The sequence below is a fragment of the Muscardinus avellanarius genome, assembly GCF_963383645.1.
Source record: "Muscardinus avellanarius genome assembly, chromosome: 4".
Classification (NCBI taxonomy): domain Eukaryota; kingdom Metazoa; phylum Chordata; class Mammalia; order Rodentia; family Gliridae; genus Muscardinus; species Muscardinus avellanarius.
Window position 1 is genome coordinate 129,068,465 of NC_137789.1, and position 26,409 is coordinate 129,094,873.

General features: G+C 48.9%; 1 protein-coding gene across 5 annotated transcripts in view; it reads right to left on the reverse strand.

The window, feature by feature from the left end:
* BLNK (B cell linker) overlaps positions 1–26,409 on the reverse strand; it is a gene marked incomplete at both ends in the record, with an annotated part of 67,690 nt that overhangs the window by 30,818 nt on the left and 10,463 nt on the right. For all 5 annotated transcript variants that reach the window (XM_080695078.1, XM_080695077.1, XM_080695075.1 and 2 more), the window contains 3 exons: positions 346–386; positions 13,860–13,909; positions 17,704–17,769. In XM_080695078.1, the coding sequence (XP_080551204.1) occupies positions 346–386; positions 13,860–13,909; positions 17,704–17,769 (157 nt within the window). The remainder of the gene's footprint in view (positions 1–345; positions 387–13,859; positions 13,910–17,703; positions 17,770–26,409) is intronic.

Consider the following 26,409-nt stretch of genomic DNA (forward strand, 5'->3'; position numbering starts at 1 on the left):
GTGGAATTTAGGCCAGAGACACTTACCAACCTGTAGGCAGATTATCTGTGCTGTGCTGACTGCTCACTACCAGCCCTGAACATGGGCAATAGGACCCCACCGTCTCATTAGGGCTATGGTGAGAACTAAATCAGGTAGCACAGGTACAGCTCTTAGCTTGGGCGTGGCGCATGCTGGGTCTCCTTAGCCACAAGGGGACTGCTGACACCTTGCCTATAGGTGACCTCTCCAGAGCTGCCCTCTCCCCTCCCCCCATAAAGGGCAGCTGACCACCAGCGTGGAATTCAGACACAAGTCCCTTTTGCAGGGCTCTGGTGTCCTGTGGTCCCGGGAGCAAATACTTACAAAGTCGTCTGACCACTGATCCTCTTGGTCGGCAGGGCTCTCTGAAATGGCAGGAGAGACACAGAAAGCACATGCATGAGTCTCAGCAGGCAGCTCCAGCCTGCCCACTTAAAAAGGCAAGATGTCTTCAGCTGCTTCACTAGAAACCTCTAGACCATGCGGGCATGCCAGCGCCTTCGTGCCCTCCCTACTCAGTCACCAGTGAGCGCGCTGGCAGCAGCCCTCAAACTAGTTCCCCTGTCTCTGTTGTTTTTCTTCTCCACCTCATCGTCCTACTGTTTCTAGTTGTTCTTTTTAAACAAAGAGAACATGTTGGATCGTGTTGTTCCTGTTCTCAAGAACGGTCAGTGACTCCCGCGGAGTATAGCCGAGGTTCTGCGGCCGCGCATCCAGAAGCGGCTCCCAGCACTCGGTCGGCCTTCTCCGGCTGCAGCCCTCCATGCCCACTCAGGGAGGAGTGGACAGCTTGCTCCTGCAGTGGGCTCTGCTCAGCTCGTGCCACCCCCCACCACTGCCCTTCCCCGTTGGGAGCCCCTGTCCTTCTCTCTGGGTCTCCCAGAGCCTCTGGTCATACCCTCTAGCCCTTTTCTCTGAGCTCACCTATGTGTCGCCGGTGTCTTATGAGCACTTCATTCGCGCTGTGCTATCATTAAGTTGCTTTTCTTCCCTCGAGACTGCAGCAAGGCTTATTTATCTTTGTATTTGTTTTTTTTTTTTTTTTTTAATTAATTTATTTTTTAAATTGGTGCATTGTAGTCATATATCAATCACATTGGAGTACAAGACTTGAGAGGATATACAAGCACACATCATCCAATTAGCCCTCCTGCAGCCCCCGTCCCATTCCCTCCCCCTCCCTCCATCCCACACTTCTTTGGTGATTTACTTTGATACATTTGTTTATGTACCTCCTGCATTTTAAAGAGGCTCCGTCCTCCAGTATTACATACCCTCTGATTGGTCACATTAGTTGCTTCACTATAGGGCCCTTTCTATAGCTCAACCTCTTCCTGTTGCCCATTTCCTCCTAGTTATTGCTGATTAAGGGAAGCGTCTGATTTATATTTTCTGTGATATTTCTCTGTGCATGCTGCGTTGCAAGTACCAATCCCACTCTTGATGGTCCCAGTAGTGCCCTGGCTACTCAGTGGACTGATCCAGACCTCGCTGGCTCACGCAGCGGCCTTGCCTCATGGGAGGCCCCAGTTCTGGTCTCGCTGGCCCCTGCACCGGTCAAACCACTAAGCTGGCTTTGGTCCCGACCTTGGAGGCCGCAGGAGTGAACTTGCCTCACGCCAGGCTCCGATGCTGGCCATTGGCCCCTGCACCAGTCTAACCCCTTGGCAGGATTCCAGTCCCGGCCTCGGAGGCCCCAACACTGGTAATGCCTCACGGCAGGCTCCGATGCCGGCCTCACTGGCCCCAGCACCGGCCTAACCCCTCGGCAGGCTCTTATCCTGGCCTCGAGGCCCCAGTACCGGCCTTGCCTCAAGGCAGGCTCCGATGCCGGCCTCGCTGGCCCCAGCACAAGCCTAACCCCTCAGCAGGCTCTTATCCTTGCCTCGGAGGCCCCAGTACCGGCCTTGCCTCACGGCAGGCTCCGATGCCGGCCTCACTGGCCCCAGCAGTGGCCTAACCCCTCGGCAGGCTCCGATCCCGGCCTCAGAGGCCCCAGTACCGGCCTTGCCTCAAGGCAGGCTCCGATGCCGGCCTCGCTGGCCCCAGCAGCGGCCTAACCCCTCGGCAGGCTCCAATCCCGGCCTCAGAGGCCCCAGCACTGGTCATGCCTCAAGGCAGGCTCCGATGCCGGCCTCGCTGGCCCCAGCACCGGCCTAACCCCTCGGCAGGCTCTTGTCCTGGCCTCGGAGGCCCCAGTACCGGCCTTGCCTCACGGCAGGCTCCGATGCCGGCCTCGCTGGCCCCAGCAGTGGCCTAACCCCTCGGCAGGCTCCGATCCCGGCCTCAGTGGCCCCAGTACCGGCCTTGCCTCAAGGCAGGCTCCGATGCCGGCCTCGCTGGCCCCAGCAGCGGCCTAACCCCTCGGCAGGCTCCAATCCCGGCCTCAGAGGCCCCAGCACTGGTCATGCCTCAAGGCAGGCTCCGATGCCGGCCTCGCTGGCCCCAGCACCGGCCTAACCCCTCGGCAGGCTCTTGTCCTGGCCTCGGAGGCCCCAGTACCGGCCTTGCCTCACGGCAGGCTCCGATGCCGGCCTCGCTGGCCCCAGCAGCGGCCTAACCCCTCGGCCGGCTCCGATCCCGGCCTCGGAGGCCCCAGCACTGGTCATGCCTCAAGGCAGGCTCCGATGCCGGCCTCGTTGGCCCCAGCACCGGCCTAACCCCTTGGCAGACTCTTATCCTGGCCTCGGAGGCCCCAGTACCGGCCTTGCCTCACGGCAGGCTCCGATGCCGGCCTCGCTGGCCCCAGCACCGGCCTAACCCCTCGGCATGCTCCGATCCCGGCCTCGGAGGCCCCAGCACTGGTCATGCCTCACGGCAGGCTCCGCTGCCGGCCTCGTTGGCCCCAGCACCGGCCTAACCCCTCGGCAAGCTCTTATCCTGGCCTCGGAGGCCCCAGTACCGGCCTTGCCTCATGGCAGGCTCCGATGCCGGCCTCGCTGGCCCCAGCACCGGCCTAATCCCTCGGCAGGTTCTTATCCTGGCCTCGAGGCCCCAGTACCGGCCTTGCCTCAAGGCAGGCTCCGATGCCGGCCTCACTGGCCCCAGCACTGGCCTGACCCCTCAGCAGGCTCTTATCCTGGCCTCGGAGGCCCCAGTACCGGCCTTGCCTCACGGCAGGCTCCGATGCTGGCCTCGCTGGACGCAGCAGCGGCCTAACCCCTCGGCAGGCTCCGATCCCGGCCTCAGAGGCCCCAGCACTGGTCATGCCTCAAGGCAGGCTCCGATGCCGGCCTCGCTGGCCCCAGCACCGGCCTAACCCCTTGGCAGGCTCTTATCCTGGCCTCGGAGGCCCCAGTACCGGCCTTGCCTCACGGCAGGCTCCGATGCCGGCCTCGCTGGCCCCAGCACCGGCCTAACCCCTCGGCAGGCTCCGATCCCGGCCTCGGAGGCCCCAGCACTGGTCATGCCTCACGGCAGGCTCCGCTGCCGGCCTTGTTGGCCCCAGCACCGGCCTAACCCCTCGGCAAGCTCTTATCCTGGCCTCGGAGGCACCAGTACCGGCCTTGCCTCACGGCAGGCTCCGATGCCGGCCTCACTGGCCCCAGCAGCGGCCTAACCCCTCGGCAGGCTCCGATCCCGGCCTCAGAGGCCCCAGTACCGGCCTTGCCTCACGGCAGGCTCCGATGCCGGCCTCGCTGGCCCCAGCAGCGGCCTAACCCCTCGGCAGGCTCCGATCCCGGCCTCGGAGGCCCCAGCACTGGTCATGCCTCAAGGCAGGCTCCGATGCCGGCCTCGCTGGCCCCAGCACCGGCCTAACCCCTTGGCAGACTCTTATCCTGGCCTCGGAGGCCCCAGTACCGGCCTTGCCTCATGGCAGGCTCCGATGCCGGCCTCGCTGGCCCCAGCACCGGCCTAACCCCGCGGCATGCTCCGATCCCGGCCTCGGAGGCCCCAGCACTGGTCATGCCTCACGGCAGGCTCCGCTGCCGGCCTCGTTGGCCCCAGCAGCGGCCTAACCCCTCGGCAAGCTCTTATCCTGGCCTCGGAGTCCCCAGTACCGGCCTTGCCTCACGGCAGGCTCCGATGCCGGCCTCGCTGGCCCCAGCACCGGCCTAATCCCTCGGCAGGCTCTTATCCTGGCCTCGGAGGCCCCAGTACCGGCCTTGCCTCAAGGCAGGCTCCGATGCCGGCCTCGCTGGCCCCAGCACCGGCCTAACCCCTCAGCAGGCTCTTATCCTGGCCTCGGAGGCCCCAGTACCGGCCTTTCCTCACGGCAGGCTCCGATGCCGGCCTCACTGGCCCCAGCAGCGGCCTAACCCCTTGGCAGGCTCCGATCCCGGCCTCAGAGGCCCCAGTACCGGCCTTGCCTCACGGCAGGCTCCGATGCCGGCCTCGCTGGCCCCAGCAGCGGCCTAACCCCTCGGCAGGTTCCGATCCCGGCCTCAGCGGCCCCAGCACTGGTCATGCCTCACGGCAGGCTCCGATGCCGGCCTCGCTGGCCCCAGCACCGGCCTAACCCCTCGGCAGGCTCTTATCCTGGCCTCGGAGGCCCCAGTACCGGCCTTGCCTCACGGCAGGCTCCGATGCCGGCCTCGCTGGCCCCAGCAGCGGCCTAACCCCTTGGCAGGCTCCGATCCCGGCCTCAGAGGCCCCAGTACCGGCCTTGCCTCAAGGCAGGCTCCGATGCCGGCCTCGCTGGCCCCAGCAGCGGCCTAACCCCTCGGCAGGCTCCGATCCCGGCCTCAGCGGCCCCAGCACTGGTCATGCCTCACGGCAGGCTCCGATGCCGGCCTCGCTGGCCCCAGCACCGGCCTAACCCCTCGGCAAGCTCTTGTCCTGGCCTCGGAGGCCCCAGTACCGGCCTTGCCTCAAGGCAGGCTCCGATGCCGGCCTCACTGGCCCCAGCAGCGGCCTAACCCCTCGGCAGGCTCCGATCCCGGCCTCGGAGGCCCCAGCACTGGTCATGCCTCAAGGCAGGCTCCAATGCCGGCCTCGCTGGCCCCAGCACCGGCCTAATCCCTCAGCAGGCTCTTATCCTGGCCTCGGAGGCCCCAGCACCGGCCTAACCCCTCGGCAGGCTCTTATCCTGGCCTCGGAGGCCCAAGTACCGGCCTTGCCTCATGGCAGGCTCTGATGCCAGCCTCGCTGGCCCCAGCACCGGCCTAACCCCTCAGCAGGCTCCGGTCCCGTCCTCGGGGGCCCCAACACTGGCCTTGCCTCACGGCAGGCTCCGATGCCGGCCTCGCTGACCCCAGCACCGGCCTAACCCCTCAGCAAGTTCCAGACCCGACCTCGGAGGCCCTAGCACAAGCCTTGCATCATGGCAGGCTCCAATGCCGGCCTCGCTGGCCCCAGCATCGGTCTAACCCCTCTGCAGGTTCCAATCCCGGCCACGGAGGCCTCAGTAGTGGCCTTGCCTCACAGCAAGCTCAGATGTCGGCCACTGGCCCCAGCGCCCGCCTAACCCCTCAGCAGGTTCCGATCACTGTCTCTGTGGTTATTATTTCAAAGGTTCCAGTTGTAATGTATCAGATCTCTGTCTCCCCCGAATATTGGCCACTGGCATTGTCACTGCCTCCACCGTTTCAAATCCTTCCCAGGCTCTTTTTCCACTCTGAAAGTTGTCCAGTGTTACTAAGCATGCGTGATGGTAGCATTCGACATTTAGTGTAATTTCTCCAAAAAAATAAAGTTGGTAAGATCCGGTTTCTGCTTCTCCTGAATACAAGTCTCCACCACCATCGCGAAGAACTCTTTCAACACCGCATTTCTCCTTGGTCTCCGCTAAACTCTCTCCTTATATGTGATGTCTGAGATTCTTAACAATATAGAGAAATAGCAGTCCTCTTTCACGGCGAATTTTTCCATAAGTTCCAGTGCATTTAGATAAGTTTTGTCTGCATCTCCAGTGTCCTGGCATCCATAACGGCTTTCTTACCACCTCTCCGATATTTTTCTTTATCTTTTTCTGTTCTGGGCCCGGTTTCTCCAGGGGTCTGGCGTGCTACTCGCAGTTCGGCCGGGACCCAGAGTCCCGCGACCCGGGCCCCATCTGGCGTGCCCAGTCCGCGACCCCCGCCCAGAACCCAGCGTCTTACTGGGTCTGGTTTCTCCAGGGGTCTGGCGTGCTACGCGCAGTTCGGCAGGGGCCCAGAGTCCTGCGACCCGGGCCCCATCTGGCGTGCCCAGCCCGCGACCCCCGCCCAGAACCCAGCGTCTTACTGGGTCCGGTTTCTCCAGGGGTCTGGCGTGCTACGCGCAGTTCGGCAGGGGCCCAGAGTCCCGCGACCCGGGCCCCATCTGGCGTGCCCAGCCCGCGACCCCCGCCCAGAACCCAGCGTCTTACTGGGTCCGGTTTCTCCAGGGGTCTGGCGTGCTACGCGCAGTTCGGCAGGGGCCCAGAGTCCCGCGACCCGGGCCCCATTAGGCTTGCCCCGCCCGCGACCCCCACCCAGAACCCAGCGTCTTACTGGGCCTGGTTTCTCCAGGGGTCTGGCGTGCTACGCGCAGTTCGGCCCGGGGCCCAGGGTCCCGCGACCCAGGCCCCGGCTTTTGTGCGCCGCGCGCAACCCCTGCCCAGAACCCAGCGTCTTACTGGGCCTGGTTTCTCCAGGGGTCTGGCGTGCTACGCGCAGTTCTGCCTGGGGCCCAGAGTCCCGCGACCCGGGCCCCATCTGGCGTGCCCAGCCCGCGACCCCTGCCCAGAACCCAGCGTCTTACTGGGTCTGGTTTCTCCAGGGGTCTGGCGTGCTACGCGCAGTTCGGCAGGGGCCCAGAGTCCCGCGACCCGGGCCCCATCTAGCGTGCCCAGCCTGCGACCCCCGCCCAGAACCCAGCGTCTTACTGGGTCCGGTTTCTCCAGGGGTCTGGCGTGCTACGCGCAGTTCGGCAGGGGCCCAGAGTCCCGCGACCCGGGCCCCATTAGGCGTGCCCCGCCCCTTATCTTTGTATTTGATGGTGTTTAACATTTGCATTCCATGTGGTAGTAAAAGTATGAACTAATAAATGAGTCAAATGAAAACTAGGGTGATAGTAATGGATTCCTATGTGCTGGCTGCTAGGCTAAGTCATAAAAGTATATTCTTACCATGTGTATTATTATCATCTCTATAGCTGAGAAGACTGGGCCTAAGAGAGGTTGCAAAACCTGCCTGAGGCCACGTGGGGCTGAATTAGAAGCCAAGCATCTGTGTTGGCTCCTGCAGCTGAGATCTCCTGTGATCCACCCCGCCCTCCACAGCCTTCAGATAACGCCCAGGAAAAACAAGACTGACCTATCTTGGCCCATAGAGGCCGGATAAGGAGAAAAGCACCATGTGGCGAGGGTATCTGATGGCATCCCTCCCATCCGCACTGGCCCACGGGCTCACAGCATCATACTCAGAAAGTCAGCCTTGCCGACAATCACCCAGACTGAAACGTGACAGTGCCCGTCACGGCTGGTTCCACAGTGTGCCACGGAGCCTCCCTAGTGTGCAGGTGATGATTGCAGAACCAGGCTGCCTGGATTGGAACCCCAGCTCTGCCCTGTCCTAGCTGCTTGGCCCTGGACCAATGATCTAATGTTACCCAAGGCTCAGCTTCCTAACCTGTAAAAATAATAAGAGTGCCTGCCTTATATCTTAGTGAGAATCAAGTAATACAAAACTTGTGAAGTGCTTAGCCAAACCTGGCAGACAGAAATACTTTATTAATTTTATCATCATCTTGGGCATTGCAAGTGTCTCAAGGAGCCCTCAAGACACCAATAATACTAATTTGCCCAAGAGGCAATCGCACAGTATGGCCATCACAAACAAGTGGGGCAGGTAAAATTTTGGGAGGGTTAAGTTCAGTTTACTGAGTGCCTGGTGGCTTAATGGTGTGTGTACTAGCACAGCCTGGACCAGGAAGCTCAGATCCTGATCAGCTTCCTTGCCAGGTAAAGCCTTTGCTGTTGTGCCTCTTACCGGGTTTGGGCTCATGCCCCATTTCCCACGCCATAATCCCTTGGCACACAGTGGAGAAACCCCACCCTGGCCTGGCCCAGGCATCCGGACTCACAAAGCCCTCCCTGGCCTGAGGATGCAACACTAGGCACCTGAGACCCAGAAGAAAGACCATGCCTGCTCCAGGCCAAGAAACACAGGCTGCAGAGCTTGGCTCTGGGTCTGGACTGCCTCTTCAGAGCCGATTCTGCCATCTGCCGGCAGCAAGGTCTTAGCCAAGCTGCTTAGCCTCTGGGCCTCAATTTCCTCATCACTAAAATGGCCATTGTTAATAGAGTCTCCCTCAGAGAGTTTTTGAAGAAATGCAAACAGAATATCTGTAAAGGTTTTAGAAGAGTATTCGACAAGCTGGATTTAGTAATCCCAGCTACTTGGAGTGCAGCCTGGGCAATTTAGTGAGACACCGCACAACAGCGGAACTGTAACTTGGCACCCATGATCACCCTTTCCCCATCTCTCTCTCCTCAGCCTCTGGTAACCACCATTCTACCCTCAACTGCTAGAAAATCAACTCTTTTTAGATTCCTGTTTCCAAATAAAGTATAAAATAGGTCTGGAAGTAGAGCTGGAGATAGAAAAGCCCCTGGGTTCCACACTCCGTACCACCAAAAAAAAAAAAAAAAAAAAAAAAAGTAAAAGAAGGAAAAGGAAAAGGACTGGACTGGGGTGTAACTTAGAGGTAAATCCCCATGGATTCATTCCCCAGTTCCCTCGCCCCCCCCCCAAAAAAAAAGAGTATTTGACACAGATACAAGGCTAGCTATTGTAATTAATTGTGATTAATTCACATTTTCTGCATTATCAGAATAACCTAAAGGCTAGACCTTTTTCCACATCAGGATTCAGATTCTAAATCAGCTTTTTGAAAGGAAGATGCAAAACTTCTCTCTAAGCTCACACAGTCCTTTAGAGAGCAAAGCCAGGATTCCAATCTAGACCTAAAGGGCATGGTCTTTATACCAGAATGTCCTGCACAGTGGAAATAAAGACCCTGAGACCAGAAGCATTAGACAGAGCACAGTCCAGGGCAGGGTAAAATTTCCTGACAAGTGTCCCCACCCTGGGATCATTGCCTGGTGCTGGTAGAGTTCAGAGAAGGGCACGCTCCCGCTCCTGCTCCCTTGCCTGCTCCTGCTCCTGCTCCTGCTCCTGCTCCTGCTCCTGTTCCTGCTCCCACGAGCTGAGGGGCATCTGAATCTGACTTGTCCTCATTCTCTTTTGTCCCCTCACGGGGCTAAAGCAGAGGAGCAGGGTTCAGTAATGGGGCCTAGAATTCTAGCTCAGCCATCGTCTCTCTGTGTGACCTTGGACAGGCACTCTGTCTCTCTGGTCTCTAGTTTTCCCTAAAACGAGAGTGGACTGGGCAATCTTCCAGCACTTTGTAAGCGGTAAGAATGCCCTTGAGTCCGGGTCCTCTACTGTTAGTTCTGTGTGGCAGGACGAGTCCTGAGTTCCTCCTTGCCTGTGACAGCTTTGTTGGCACCACCAGGTTAGAGTGGAGACAGGGACATAGAGCATGAAGGAAGTGCTCGGGGCTGGGAAGGCAGTGTCATCTCTCTCTCCTTCAGTGAACTAAGGCTGGCTGAGTGTGCCCTCTGCTGCGGTGAGCACTTACCCAGGAGTCCCTGCCCGATTACCTTCCTTGTCCTGGAGTATTTTCTTTTCTTTCTTTTTAACATATAAACACTTACTTTATTTTACTTTTTGATTTTGTAGGGGTGAATTTTTACTGTTTATGTGTAGTTCAGGGTGAACATATCTGTCTCCTCAAGCATTTGTCATTTTTTTGTGGTTAAAGATTTCAAAATCCTCTCTTCTAGCTTTTGGAAAGGCAGGTCCATTATTGTTATCTGTAGTCACCCCAGTGTACAACAGCACACCTGCGTGACTGTGACTTGACACCCATGATCACCCTTTCCCCATCTCCCTCTCTCCTCAGCCTCTGGTAACCACCATTCTACTCTCGACTGCTAGAACATCAACTCTTTTTAGATTCCATGTATGAACGAGACAAGGAGGTACTGGTCTTTCTGTCCCAGGCTCATTTCACTTAGCAAAGTGACCCCCAATTGCACCCATGTTGTGGCAACTGACAAGATTTCATTATTTTTATGGCTGAATAGTATTTCATTTTATAGATGTGCCATGCTGCCTGTCCATTTGTCAGTGGATGAACACTTTCCATTTCTTGGTCTTAGGAATAGTACTGCAATAACCATGAGAATGAAGAGGTCTCTTTGATATACTGATTTTTCTTCCTTTGTATACATGCACTGTAATGGGATTACTAGACCGAAGGGTAGTTTTATTTTTATTTTATTTTATTTTTTTAAATTTTTTATTGGTGCACTGTATTCATACATCATAGTGGGATACTTATTTTATTTTTTTGCAGTGCTGAAGATAGAATCCAGGGCTTCATACATACTAAACAAGTGCTCTACACTGAGCTTCACCATTGGCCCCTATTTTTAATTTTTTGAAGACTTTCCATACTGTTTTCCACAGTGGATGGACTAAGGGAGCCGTTTTCTTGTACTCTTACTTTTCTGTGTTCTGATCCCTCCCTACATGGCCTCAGTAGTGAGAGAGAGGGAGGAGAAGGTGGACTTCCTGGATGCCTACCCATGTCCACGAGAGCCCTGGGTACAAGGAGAGAGGCCTTGCTCAGTTCTCCCCCCACAGGGGTATGTGGAGTGACCGGGGGCTTCTGCAATCATCCTCAGAACCTCTGGGAGTTCCCTTCCCTCTGTCCCAAGCCTCATCTCAGACTTCAAAGATGCAGAAGACCATTCTACCTTGAATGCTCGGGAACTGTGAAGCAGGTCCTGGGGTTGATGCCACGGGCCTGGTGCCTTCGGAACAATTAAGAAATGTTCCAGAAAGGTATGGGTCAAAGGGATGAGTGGCGGAATGAGACCCTGAGATGGCCCCTAGTGGCTGCGGTCACCTAGGACAGGTGACTTCATCTCCCTGAGATGCATTTTCCTTGTCTGGAAGATTGAGATAGTAATTTTGGTGTAACAGTGATAATGGAAATACCAAATGAGAGATATTGGTAAGGAATCTAGCATAATGCCCAGCACAGAGGGTTTAGACATCTTCCTTTCCTATAGCCATGCCACTGTGCTCAGAGGACCAGGAGGTCCCTGCGGGCAGTGTTGCCTCCTCATAGACAAAGGCAGGGTTGGCCAGTCTGAACCTAGCATGGGCCACACGCTGGCCGGGTCTGCATCCTCAGGGGTCAGGCCTCCATACTCCTGCACCTCAGGGTTTGTCCTGCACTCTAACTGGTGGAGGAACTGTTGTGATTCTCCTGCTAATATTTAGGGGGTGCCAGCCCTTTCCAACCTCTGCCCCCAGGAAGTCAGCAGCCCGTAGGTCAACCTACTCCTAGGCTGAAAAGAGGACAGGATTGTAACGTCTAGGGGAAAAATAGGTGGTGCTGTTTCCAGAGGAAATAGGTCTCTGGAGAGCAGTAGACTGGCCTCCCAGGGTCAGGGTTCCTAGAGGCACAGGCATAATGGCCCTGGATCTCAGGTCTTTGAAGACTCCCTGGGTCGGGAGGGGCAGCAGAGCTGGTTTCTGAGGTCCTGGGCCTGCAGCTGCTCAGGAACTCCAAGGCTCAGGGGAAGCAGCTGGAAATGCTCCTGGGACATGAGCAAGGGTGGGGACACAGCGGCGAGGGAGGACACTGACTGCAGGTGCTGATGGTGGTTTTGCCAAAAGGACAGTTTCCGGGAATTAAGTGTAAGAGCAGAGAGGCTGGGCCAGGCCTTACTGGCAAAGTAAACAGGAGAAATGTCTGAGATCCCTGAACCTCAGAACATTAGGGGGATTCACTTGTCTTTCAGATGAGGAAGGACAATAAGGACAATGGTTTGTAGCAGGGTTTTAATACCGGTTGAATCTTTGGACCTCTTGTTAAAAATACCAATTTTGACTCACTAGTTGTATTTTGAGACTAGTATTATGCTCCTCCATTCCTTTTGGTGATGTTGGGGATTGAACCCAGGACCTTACACATGCTAGACAAGCACTCTATCAGTGAGCTATATCCCCAGCCCTTTAACATTTTTAGTTTGAGATAGGATCTCCCTAAATTGCTCAAGCTGGCCTTGAACTTGTGATCTTCTTTCCTCAGGCTCTATGGTGCTGAGAATACAGGGATGAGAGATCATGCATTTCTAACAAGCTCCCAAGTCTTGTCTTTTGTCTTCTGTTTATTTTTTTCAGAACTTGGAGAGAACACCTTTCTTCTCATTTAACACATTAAGCAGGTTCCTTAACAATGGATCAGGTAAGTTTTAAAGCACAGAACAGGATCTTTCTTTATTATTTCCAAACTTAACAAGAATCCCCTGATCAAGTGTCTATACTTACTGACTGGTTGCCAGGGACTAGGTTAAAAAAAATACTCTGTAGCCTGGCATGGTGGTGCACACTTGTAACCCCAGCATTTGGGAGACTGAGACCGGAGGGTCACGGTTTGCAGACAGCCTCAGGTATTTAGTGAAGCCCTTTGCAACTCAGTGAGACCCTGTTTCAAAATCAAGAATAAAAAACAGGGCAGGGGTGTAGCTCCGAGGTCGAATGCCCCTGGGTTCCATGCCCGGACCCGCAAAAAACAAAAAACCAAAACCAAAACCAAACCAAACCAAAACAAAACAAAAAACTCTTTGACCTAGTGAGTCAGGGAAAGTGGTACAACTGGTCAGTGACCTGACTTGGGTTTGCTGATCCACATTCTTCAGTGCAATAAGAGAGAATTAGCTATCTTATTTATTGCTATCTTGACCAGTGCCAGAAGAAATAGGATAAAATAGTAACCATCCCTTAAGGTTATAATTTGGTTTTAGCTGTTGCCCTGCAAGGGAAGAATCACCAAACGATATCTGTAGCCCTTTGATTTTCTTTTCTTTCTTTCTTTCTTTTTTTTTTTTTTTTTTTTTTTTTGGTGTTCCTGGGGATGGAACCCAGGGGCCTTCTACCTCCGGGCTACACTCCCAAGCCTATTTTTTTTTTTATATATTTTATTTGGAAACAGGGTCTCTTAAGCCAGCTGAGGCTGGCTTTGCCCTATGGTTTTCACTGAGGTTGTAGAGATGTATAGATCTGTCCATGGGGAAATCTTTATATGTAACACTATAGAAAGAGATTTTAGACCTCTCCTCCAATCTGTTCTAAAAAAGGGAAGAGTGTTGGCTATTTTACTTTGATCACCACTTTCATAAATACTACCAACCTCAACACTACGTCTCTTCTCCCAAAGCTGAGTCTAGTTGGAACGGGCTGGTGAGCTAAACTCAGAGAGGGTTGAGTGACCATGTGTCATGAATAATATTCTTCAACCATTCAAAACTTCTCAGGTATGCATTTAAACATCTTTTTATGAAGGAAGCCTTTCTCTCCTGAATCCCCTGCTCAGGTTAGGTCAGGTCCCACTGCTAGGTACTTCTACAGGGCTTTGTGCTTCCTTATCACATAAATGGTAATTGTTCCAAACACCAACTATTTTCCCTTTCATACTTCAAATGCTGTGAATATAGAGACTATATCTAAGACTTTTAACACTATATTTCTACTCGATACCTTTTATATACCAGGTACATGGAAGACACTTAATAAATGTTTGATAAATTTCTGCACAGATGTATAGATGGATGGATGGATGGGGTGGGTGGGTGGATAGGTAGATGGATGGATGGATGGATGGATGGATGGATGGATGGATGAAGTCTACATCTTCATTGCAGTCAAATACCTAATGAATTTGGTCATTCTTGAAATCAGGATAGGCATCTTTTTCAAAAGGTAGAGCATATTCCCCTTTCCAACAAATAAATGTAAAAATAACATTACATTTGTCAAAAAAAATCAGTTAAAATATTTTAGAAACATGCTTACCTAATGCATAGTCCCTTCGAGGAACACTTGGAGGTGCTTTGACTTTTAGCCTGTAGATAATAACCATTAGACCAAAGGTCACCACATAGGACAACTGTTGCCAAACTCCATAATAAAAGCCGACACAGAGATAACAGACAACAAATAGAATAAGGGCCTCTTTTGGAGCCATCACATCGACAGGTTAAAGGTACTGTAAGCACAGTGAAGCCATTCGTCAGAGGTTTCCCACCACTCCCAATCTCCCCAGTACACGATGTGACTCTAACTTGGCAAAGGTACAGTCCTGTGGTGACACCCTCAGAGGGGCCAGGAAGAACAGTGCTGATTGGTTGATAGGAAGGTAAGAGCAGGCAGCCTATATTTTAATGGTTTACTAATGCTTTAAGGAACAGGACAAAACTGAGCTATAGTCACCAGTTTAGTTGTAGGTTGGGATAAAGTTATTTTAACACCAATTAAAAACAGCAAAGAAGTGAGCACTGTTTTAAGATTTAAAGTTTGCAGTAAATTGACATTTTTAATAATAGTCACCATTTTACTTACAATGATTTGCTTAATGAAATTTAAAGTATTTATAATAAAACATAGATTTTAAATACTAAAATATTATGTCCTTTATATAAGCAGGATAACCAATATTAAATAAATATTAAATTAATTATAAATAAAACTTATTTTATTTCTTTAAGAGTAATGCCAAAATTCATGTTTGATTAAAAACAAGAAAACCAAAAAGAAAAAATAAAATTAAAACAAAAAATTCAAACTAGAGTTGTAATTTTTCAAAAACTAATATTTATATTTTTATATAATTTCTTGTTTTTCCTCCATAGTCTCATATCTATTATTTCATTCAATTCACATCATAAGGCAACAGGGTGTGCTAGGAGGATATTATCATTAAACTTATGACAAGGTCTGGAGAGAAATATTGTTCAGTGTGTGGTAGGGAAAAAAAATCTACATTGAGTCTAGTGCCTGGGTCAGTTCATGGAACAGTAAAATTTCAAAATACATGAACCAACTGTTACTTACTATTACCCTCAAGAGAAAAAGGAAGAAAGGAAGAAAGAAAAAAAAACAAGAAAGTATTTAAACATCCCTAAGTCATCTCAGAATAAAGGACAAACTCAAGCCGGGCGTGGTGGCGCACGCTTGTAATCCCCGCGCTTGGGAGGCAGAGACAGGAGGATGGCGCAGGTTTGAAGCCAGCCGCGCGCGCGCTGGCTTAGGAGACCCTGTTTCCAAATAAAAATGTAAAAATAGGTCTGGGAGTGTAGCCCGGAGGTAGAGGGGCTTCCAGGAACCCCAGTACCACCAAAAATAATAAATAAATAAATAAATAAATAAATAAATAAATAAATAAATAAATAAATAAAGGACAAACTCAAGAAAGGACTGTTGGCCACCGGGCACAGGCCAGGATACAGGCGTGGTTTCCACTTCACTTCACCTCCGGCAGCTATGCACCAGCCCCCACACTACAGGGTCCCTCTGCTCCTGCATCATGGGCCCGTGAAACCGCTGTCACAGTCTTGCAGAAGGGAACCAGTGCATTCAAGTGTGCTTCCTCCTTTGAAGGGAGCAGCTGCTGCCTTGGCTTCAAGTGAGGCCTTAACTTATGATCACTTTCAATTAGGTGTCCCTGGACTTGGCCCAGGGTAATGCTTAAGGCGGCCATATTCTCCACGCTGAGAAGAAAAGTGGTTTGTTGAGTAAAAGTGCTCTGGGGTACAATGTGTGGAATGTGTGAGATAGAGACTGTTAGAAACAGTGTGAGCCCCGTGCTGCTGTGAACATGACTGGCCAGGGAATAGAGAAACATTTTATGCAGCGGCTTCCAATGATTGAGAACCGAAGTCTGGCAACTGTGGGACAATTAATTTGGAATCACTAGTGATTGTCACAGTGACTAGTAGGGCTCCTTCATGGAGAATGAGATTCTATTGGTGTCAGAAATAAATGAAGACAATTCACACACCTCTTCCAGTCATAGTACACTACATGAAGACAAATTCTTCTCTATGAGATGACCACTGCCCCACAAGCAGGAGACCACTTTAACTGCTTTATGATGATCACTGATTCATACTGGGACTTGTTTCCATTTTATAATTTAAAAGTGGTTTCTTACTTTAAACTTCAAAGATCAAAAAGAACAGGAATGCTGGGCGTGGTGGTGACACTTGTAATCCCAGTGCTTGGGAGGCTGAGACAGGAGGATGGCAGACTTGAAGACAGCCTTCAGCCAACTTAGTGAGGCCCTCAACAACTTAGTGAGACCCTGTTTCAAAACAAAAAAATAAAGTATGGCTGAGGGCATAGTCTAAGATAGAAAGCTCCTGAGTCTGGTCCCAGTACCAATAAATAAATAAATAAATAAATAAATAAATAAATAAATAAATAAATTTTTAAAAATGAAGATACTCTGTTCTGAAGATACAGAGAAACTATTTATATACTATTATTTGCACAAAATTTCAGGGAAGAAACTTGGCAATAGCAATCAAAACATTTAATGGTGCAACTCCTTCCATCCAGGAATTCATTTCAGGAATTGAGCATCCTGATATACTACAAGTCTGCAAAGGATATTTATTGAAGTTTTATTTGTGACAGTTAAATGGAAAGAAAGAGCCAGAGAATTTTGTTCGATATGATCAAAATAACTCTACAAAAATGCTGTACCAGTTTAAACGCACACCCTGACCCTTAAAAAATGTCCACAAACATATAGTTTATTCATTTAATTGTAATACTTTTATAGTAGACTACTAATCAGTGGTTAAAGAAAAGAATATGGAGCTAGGCATGGTGGCACACGCTTGTAATCTCAGTACTTGGGAGACTGTGGCAGGAGGATCACAGGCTCACAGCCAGCCTCAGCACTTAGGCCATTTGCAACTTAGTGAGACACTGTTTTAAAAATAAAGAATAAAAAATAGGGCTGGAGTGTAGCTCCGAAGTAGAATGCCCCTGGGTTCCATCCCCAGTACCACAAAACCAAAAAATAATATGATTTATTTTAACATTCTAATAAAGAAGGATGTTCATAAACTAGCATTACGTAAAGCCAACAAAGGAAGTTGGTGGAATGGTATATGCAGTATGATGCCATGAGGAAAATGTTCCTGTTTATAGGTAACCACGTTGGCGCTTGCATGTGGGTGTGAACATATACATATAAATACATACACTGAACTCACACATGATGGTGTCTATTGCTGGGGAATAGGTTAATGTGTGGATACAAGATGAAGTGGGCAGTTTTGACTTCATACAATTCTGGATTCTTTGATTATTTTTTCCAGGTGAATCTATTACTTTCATTAAAAAAAAAACTAAAAACTTAACAGAATACTATTTTCCGTTTTCTCTTGACTTAGATTTTGGAGTGGCAAATGCAGGTATGTGCAATTTCTATTCTCTTTTTAAAAACTTAAAGGTTTTTGGTGTAGGGGAGGGTTTGGGATTCTACCTTTCCTTTTCTAAGTGCTAAATGCTTGTTGAAAACGCTAATAAATCAAACTAATGTTAGAAGGCAACCATTTATGAAGTGGAAATCGAAATGCAGATAAAATAAAAAGGCAATGGTATCCCAAAAAAGCCTGGGTTGAATTTTGCAACTTCCTTTTGGATTTCTCCAGGCATGCATTTGCTGGTCACCTTGTGTGGGCATAGCTCACTTCTGCCATGAGAAGGAAAACCCAGGTTGTAGACCCAACCACCATGGCTTCCAGACAAAAAAAAAAAAAAGAGTGACATGCCAGAGTGTTTTCCTCCACTTAGGACCGTTTGGCTTATTTTATATAAATAAGTATGTAAATAGAGTCTAACTTACTTTTTGATTTTGTTCATTATCCCACCTTCATTGATCTTAATATCATGGACCATCTTTTGAAGCTGCCTATGAGAAACAAAAATAAATATAAAATATTAATAACCAGTCTTTTTAAAAAATTAAACTCATCTACTCTTCTTGAACTCACACACACACACACACAAAAGGAGAGGAAATAAAACCTTCAAGTGCCATGAATTTTATTGTATTCAATTAAGACAACCATCATTGCCTTGAAAGAAACTTCAGAGAGGGATAGACCAGTGCTTCTCTTAACTGCACCAGAATCTCCTGGAGGGCGAATGATCTGTGCCAACTGGCTCCGCCCCCAGTTTCTGATTGGGTAGGTCTGTGGTGCAGGTCATTTGCATTGCTAACCGGTTCCCAGGTGTTGCTGAAGCTACTGGACAGAAGACCATCCTTTGAGCCCCACTGGACTGTGATAGATCATACCTTTCTCCATTACAGCTATGTCCAAGAAAAGCAAATACCTGTGTGGGGAAAACTAAAGTCCTTATTAACTCAAGTGCAAAGTTTTAGGCAAATAAACTGAGTGTTAGTTTGATAACAGTATGGGTGTGGCTTTACTAGGCTGTTTCTTCTTTATGGGACCTTTGGGCTTTTCTCTGTACAGATTTAGACTACCCTATGCCTGAATATTTTAACTTATTTTGTAGTCACATGCTCTTTTTTTTTTTTTTTTGGCAGGTCTGGGGATGGAACCCAGGGACATTCGACCTCCGAGCTACACCCTCTGCCCTATTTTTTATTCTTTATGTTGAAACCGGGTCTCACTGAGTTGCAAGGGCCTCACTAAGTAGCTGAGGCTGTCCGCAAACCGCGATCCTCCTGTCTCAGCCTCCCGAATGCTGGGATTACAAGCATGAGCCACCATGCCCGGCACAACACATGCTCTTATTTAGAGCAGTAGTTTGCAAAAGCTGCAGATGGAGTTCTTTCATTCTTTTTTTTATAACCATTTCCTATTAAAAATATAATACATTCTTAATTGAAAGAAGTTAATCTGAAAAGGCTACATACTGTATAATTTCAACTATTTATAGGACATTCTGAAATAGGCAAGCTATGGTAAACAAGATAGAGTTTTTACAAGTTTGGGGGTAGGGAAGGAGGGATGAATTGGTAGAGAACAAGGGATTTTAGAGAAAACTAGTTTACATGTCACTGTAATAGTAGATACATATAATATATATTCATTTTGTTAGAATTTGAAAAAACACTAAAAAGTCACTCTTAATTCCAACCTCCACTACTAGCATTCAACTGAACAGCCTTCCAAGTTTGGGCCACCCACGTGTTCCTTTGGGTATATATGCAGTAATGAGATTGTTAGGTCATAGGGTAGCTCTAATTTTAATTTTTTGAGGAACCTCCATACTGTATTCTATAATGGGTGTACTAATTTACATTCCCATCAATAGTGTATAAAGTTCCCTTTTCCCCACATCCTTGCCAGCACTTATTCTCTTTTGTCTTTTCGATAGTAGCTAGTCTACCTGGAGTGAGATCATATCTCCCCATGGTTTTAATTTTCATTTTCCTGGTGATTGCTGATGTTGAGTATTATTTCATGTATCTATTGTCCATTTATTTGCCTGTGTTCTTTTGATAAAATTTAGGTTTATTACCCATTTTTAAAATGGATTATTATCTTCTTTATCATTTAATTGCTTAAATGTCTTCTATATTTTTGGGTATTAACCCTTTGCCAGATGTATATTGTGCAAGTATTTTACCTCCTTCTAAAGATTGTCTCTTCACTCCATTGGCAATTTCCTTTGCTGTGCTGAAGCTTTTTAGATTGATGTCATCCTTTTTGTCTATTTCTGTTTTTGTTTTGTTTCTTCTGCGTAGAGAGACATATTTAACCCCCTCTTGCCCATTCCAACCCACTTATATATTTTGAACACTTTCATAAGTGTGCACCATCCTTAGGTTTTAGATACATCTTTTCTGCCTCTGCAAACTGAGAGGCTTTTAAAAATAGCTGCAACTCTGCTCCAGGTGGCTGTGACAGGAAGTGGCGAAATACTAGGAGCCCTAAACTTGAGGGAGGAGAGAGAAGATCAAATGAGACCCAAGGAGTTCCCGAGAAGCCCGTGTGGTGTGAGGAGTGCTCCTTGCTGGCTTCTGGGAGCTGGGATCAGGAGAGTTGGGCCGGAGGGGCAGGAGGGAGGAGACAAGCTGGGTTCTCTCCTACACCTTCAGACCCAGTCTCTCTCCCAGGTCACCCATCTGGAACGGTGTTTGCTAAGATATGATCATAAGATTACCTAAATCTGTTTATTAAAAATTCAAGCTGGGCATGGTGGCGCATGCTTGTAATCTCAGCATTAGGGAGGCTGAGGTGGAGGACTGCGGTTCACAAACAGCTTCAGCTACTTAATGAGGCCCTTTGCAACTCAATGAGACCCTGTTTCAAAATAAAAGAATAAAAAAAAATAGGGCTGGGAGTATGGCTTGGAGGTAGAATGCCCCTGGGTTCCATCCCCAATATTACAAAAAAAAAAAAAAAAATTCAGAGCTGGGAATGGTGGCACATGCCTGTACTCCCAGTACTTGGGAGACTGGGACAGGAGGACTGTAGGTTCAAGGACACCCTCAGCAACTTAGTGAGGCCCACTAGAGCCTGTTTAATAGAATTAAAAAAAAATAAAATAGGGCTGGGGTGTAGTTCAGAGGTTGAATGCTCCTGAGTTCAATCCCCAGTAACACACACACACACACACACACACACACACACACACACACACATATCAGATCGATCAACCCTAAACCATACCAATAGAAAAAAGTCCACCTGGCATAGTGGACTGCCACTCTGCAACAGGAAATACTGCTTCTCTACTCTTGGGTTCTCTCCAGCAGACCTGTCATGAGACCCTGATAAAACCACAGAAGCAGAATATTTGCACAAGTCGAACTCATCATGGGGAAGGGGGGCTAAAGAAACCATGTGGCTTCACTTGTTCTTAGTCAACTTCAAAATTACTGATTTGGGGGTGACGGGTCACACAGCCGGGCAATGCATCATTAGTCTCCCACGAGCTTTGCTGTAGGTAACACCTCTGATGTGTGGATTCTGATAACAACGGTTGCTTAGGTTACTTCTCAGGGACTCCAAAGAGGCTTTTGCTGAAAACAGTAGCTCTCCACTTGGGCCTGCAAACGTCTAGTAGGTGACTGGACTGGGATGAAAAGCCTGGGCATCTTTGTCTCCGTATTATGTCTGTCCCCTCTGCTGCCTTAACTTTGGGATCAGATTCTACTCAGCTCTGCATGCAGCAGATGGTGACTGCCCCTGAGAACCAATATGTGCTTTCTTCTACCCCACCTCTGTTTTTATCAGCCTAAGCACCCTAAGTCCTTCTGCCCCTCTCATATGGTCCAGATCAAAGCAGAAGAGCAGGGTGTTTGTCAGGATGATGGTGCCAGTTGCAAAAGTAATTCAGTGGTCCCTGGGACAGGTTGGCTGTGACTACCTGATAGTCTGAGCCTCATGAAAGAAGAATCATCTTTTGGAATCGTGCCTCTGGCCAGTGGAGAATTCCCAGATTTAGCCCTTCCAAGCAAAGCGATGAAAAGCTTACATCTTCCTTTGTTTGGAGAGCATTCCGGTGTCTCCTTTCAGCTGAAGCCCCAACTAAAGCCTTTCTTGTGTGTGCTCCCCAAACTCAGCTTGGTCTTATTTCTATTGTTTCCAAACAGAGAGAAAAAAACAGGTGGCAGTTATCAGGAACAGGAGATGCAACGCTCAGGGTTGACCTTGTCTGGGATCTTTGGGGTCTGGTGAAGTGAGAATAGTAAGATAACCAGATGTTGTAGGAGCTGCAGAGTCAAAGATGAGGCTGAGGGGCTGTGGGCGGGTGTCAAGAGCCTTGACAATCTAAGGGTCAAGAGAGTGGGTAATGGGCAGTGGGAACTGCAGAGACCTTTGCCTAGGTGTGTATCATGATTGGGGTGGGCCTGGGCCAGGAGCTACTGGAGGCTGGGAGGGAGATCAGTATGGAGGCAACTCTGCAGACCCCAAGTCTGTGCACCAGGAAAATGAAATACCAAACACAGAGGGGTGGCATTAGGAGTGCCCTTGAGAGCCTCAGCTAGGCAAGAGGAGGAGTCAGCGGCCACCAGGTTGACAACTATTAAAGTGGGAATTGCTGAGACAAAGCTGTGCAGCTGTGCCCTCTATACTGGGGCCTGGGGCAAAAGACAGCAGCAACAGGGATCCTGTCTTTACATACACTTTCAATATTTAGTTCCTCATGGATTAAAAAATTGTTTTTTAAACTTTTGTATTTTGGCCCTGGGGATTGAACCCCAGAGACACTCTACCTCTGAGATACACCTCCAACTCTTTCAACAATTTTGATTTTTTTTTTTTTTTTTTTTTTTACTTTTTGAAACAGAGTCTCAATAAGTTGTTGAGGCTGGCCTCAAACCTGCAATCTTTCTGTCTCAGCCTCCCAAGTACTGGGATTATAGGTATCTGCCACCATGCCTGGCTCATCAAGAATTCTGTTTTGCACTAATTTTGATTTTGGTAAAAAATGTGATTTACATATTGTTTCCAGATTCCCTCTTAAAGTTTAGTGTAATAATTTGTGGTTTTATACAAGGTATTTATTTGTCTTATTTAGTTCATTAATATTCCATGAGGGAAGGCATCATGAACAAGGCACATCTAGGATACATACCCAAACTAGACCCAAGCCCCGCCCTGGTAATGCAGGACAGAGGCCCTCCCCACCTCCACAGCAAGTGCCAAGATATACGTCTGGCCTATGTGAAGTCAGAGAGAACACAGAACAAGACTGGGGGACTCTCCCAGTGCACAATGTCTTTCTTTTGAATGCTCTCTGCATAGAGCTAAAGTCTTTAGCTACTAACACACTATTTCGAAACAGGTGCCACTTTTTGACTGTTCCATTATCGGCCTCCACAGAACCTCTCCAATGACCAGTCTCCCACCTCCACGCTTTCCTTGGCCCCGTCCAATTCCAGCTCTGGCTTCCTCAAGCCCACTACCTCCTGCCTGGCCTTCCTGTGGCATTATTGGTGTTATATATAGATTGGCACATTCAGCACTCAACTCTACTTCCTTCTAAAAAGTGAGTCCACGGTGGAGCTGATGTAAGTTTTTAAGTTTATTTAATTTATTTATTTTTTGGTGGTACTGGGGGTGGAACCCTTCTACCTCTGGGCTACACTCCCAGACCTATTTTTTATATTTGGAAACAGGGTCTCTTAAGCCAGTGAGGCTGGCTTTGAACCTGTGCGATCCTCCTGTCTCTGCCTCCCAAGTGCGGGGATTACAAGTGTGCGCCACCACGCCCGGCTGACATAAGTTTTGATGGTCCCTCCCATGGGGTGATAGCCTCAGTAAGCTCCCAAAACTGAGTTAGCGCCCCTAGCTCATTCTGCAGGTACAGATATGAGGTTCAGAGAGATTGCAATGCTGTTTTGAACCATCTAGCTTTGAAATCCAGATGCTTACTTTTGCCTGTAATTAAGGAGGCACACAGGAATTAGGAAGGGATGGAGACTTCAGGAATATTCTGGGTCAGTCTCCTCCTGTCCCAAGGGAGGAGATTAAGTTCCACGGAAATTTGAAAATTGCCCCAGTGTTAATTTGTTGAAGATCCCCCATCTCTTTTTATCATACCCTGATCCTTCCCATTCCATACCTGGCTCTAGTCTCCTGCTAGAGACTGAGCTTTTCTATGGCAGGGAGGGCCTCCATCGTCCTTGGCCCCAGCCCAGAGCTATGATGATAACTCAAACCCAACAAGCCACTGTGGAAAGACTGCCTCTCACAGGCCAGCGGTCAGACTTGGAGAATCAATAATAACAGTGAAGGCAGCATTTATTGAGCACGTCTTTTGTGCTACATATTTTGAATATATTATCTCAGTTAGCTCTCACAACTCCCCTGTAAGGCAGATGGCATTATTATCTCTTTTTAAAAGTGGTACTAAGCCGGGCATGGTAGTGCACGCTTGTAATCCCAGCATTCGGGAAGCAGAGACCGGAGGATCGTGGTTCGTGGACAGCCTCAGCTACTTAGCAAGGCCTTTTTCAACTCAGCGAGACCCTGTTTCAAAAAATTATAAAGGCTAAAAGAAAAGAAAAAAGTAGAACCGGGGGTGTAGAATGCCCCTGGGATGGAACCCAGGGGCATAAGGTACTAAGAAAATCCTTAATCTTTATTAAGTGTGCAGTTCAGTAGGGTTAAGTATATCCACACTGTTGTGGTTATCCCCGTGGCTCAGGGAGTCATCATTTGCCTGGTGACTGACAGCTGGTGACTCGAGGGCCCAGGGATGTGCACCATCTCTGGATGATACACACTGCTTAGTTCAGTGCGGCCCCTCATCAGGACAGGACACTGACTTCACCATGACCCTCTCCAGTCACCTTCCCCTCTGTCCCTGCAGATGGCTTCCAGTCCCTCTACCATCACAGCAGTCTTTACTGGTCCTGGTGTTGGTCTTTAAGGTCAGATTTCTTGCTAAATGGGAGCATGAGATCTTAGGGCCTGCTTCAGTCTTTAGAAAGGGGTGGGGAAAAAAGAGGAAGGGACAGATGGCAGAAGGAGGGGGAGGAGAGAGGAGAGTGCACACGGGCAGCAGAAGGAATGAGGAAGAAGCTGAGGAGTGGGCTGGCTGAGCAGGGCAGCTGGCAGGAGACCAGCGCCATATCCCTAGGCGCCTTTCTCAACACCTACTCAGAAATGCCACCTGAGAGCGGTGGAAGAATGACCCTGAACATCTTGCTGCCGGTGTTGTTTCTCCCTAACAACCGATTAACCATAGAAAGTAATTTGCAAGTTTCTCCGGGCTGTTCATGCCCTACCATTTCTTTCTTCTTCTTGCTGAGATCTGCAAATATTTGGTGGTAGTCATTGGCATGTCTGAACCACTGAGCTGGATTAGAAGCAGACAGAGACTGGGCTGACTTGGCACATCTTGAAGCAGGGATGATTCCACTAATACTCTGAATCCTTTACTTAAAAAAAAAATCCAGGTCCTATTTGTCCTGAAGGAGGCAGGCAGGCAGGCATGGGACACCACACCGAGGCTGATGAGATAGCCGGGAAACTGCTATCCTGGCTTCAACGTTCTCATATGATTGTCACTTGATGTGGCAGCAGGAATCGCCACGGCTGGTCCCCTACCTGATGGTCCAGGAGCCCCAGGGACTTCTCTGGATATGGCACTTCCCTTCCTCTTAGCACACAGAAACCCTGCTGATCTGTGTGCTCCCCAGCCACCCAAAAGGGAGGAGTTGGCTAAAGGGAAACTTCTTTATAAAACTGTACACAAGCAGGTTGTGAAAACCAGCCTAAGTTAAGGGAGGCTCCTGGATCCAGAGAGCAGATGCTTGGGTTTGAGCTGCTCCCAGAGGGCGCGCGGTCTGACCCTGTCACCAGGCTGGACTCTGATGTGCTCCTTGTTGCTCTCTGGTGTCCACAGCTGAAACCGTGACATGTTCACGGTCTCTCCTCCACCCACATAAAAATCGCCACACAAACCAAGGTTTCTAAACCAAACCAGCTGCCAATAATTTTGGAAGACCAAGTGGCAAATAAACAATTCTAATCACATTTCAGGAAATCAGAAGATGTAATTCTAGAAAATGAATGTGCTTTAAGAATTTGAGCATATCCTTTAAAAACTTAGTGGGAGAAATATAATCTTGGCTGTGTGTACATGGTACCATATAGTATGGCTACTTGTTTTTCCAAGTATCTGTTTCTGCAGCTAAAAATATTTTAGTGGGTAAAGAATAATTTTGAGGGATGGTTTTTCCTATATCCTGAAAAAGTTTGACCCAATTAAATTCTTCTTCCTGGCATCTGAGTTAAAAAAAAAAAAAAGTACTGGGAATGTATTGTGTATAGGGGGTGAAAGGAAGCCTTTGAATTCTTAAAAGGCTTCTAAATTGTGCATCAAGAATACATTTAAAAGCCGGGCTTGGTGGCGCACGCTTGTAATCCCAGCATTCAGGAGGCTGAGACCAGAGGATTGCGGTTTGTGGACAGCCTCAGCTACTAAGTGAGGCCCTCTGCAACTCAGTGAGACCTGGTTTCAAAATAAAGGATAAAAAATAGGGCAGGGGTGTAGCTTGGAGGTCAAATGCTTCTGGGTTCTACCCCCAGACCCGCAAAAAAAAAAAAAGAAAAGAAAAGAATACATTTAAACTTTAAAACAATATCTAATTGGTCAAAGAAAAATATGATCACATGCCCTCTCCAAATACACTATTTGATGGCAACTATGGGAAATGATTTGATTATCAACATTTATTGTGGTAAAACACACATAAGGTAAAATTTGCCATTTCAATGTGTACAACTCAGCAACATTTAGTAAAATCACAAGGTTATAAAACAACCTCCTCTAACTAGTTCTAGAACATTTTTATCATCCCCAAAGGAAACGCCCTACCCAGAGAGCAGTCATTAGCAACTTTGAAGCAAGTTTTTTTTTCTTCAGTTTACTCTTGAGTTATTTTATCTGAAGTGTGTGTGTGTGTGTGTGTGTGTGTGTGTGTGTGTGTGTGTGTGTGTGGCGCTGTGAATGAAACCCAGGACCTTGTACAAACACTGTACCAGTGAGCTGTATCCCCAGCCCTGTGATAGTGTTAACATCATTCACCCTCAAGTAGCTTTAGGTATGTCAGGCC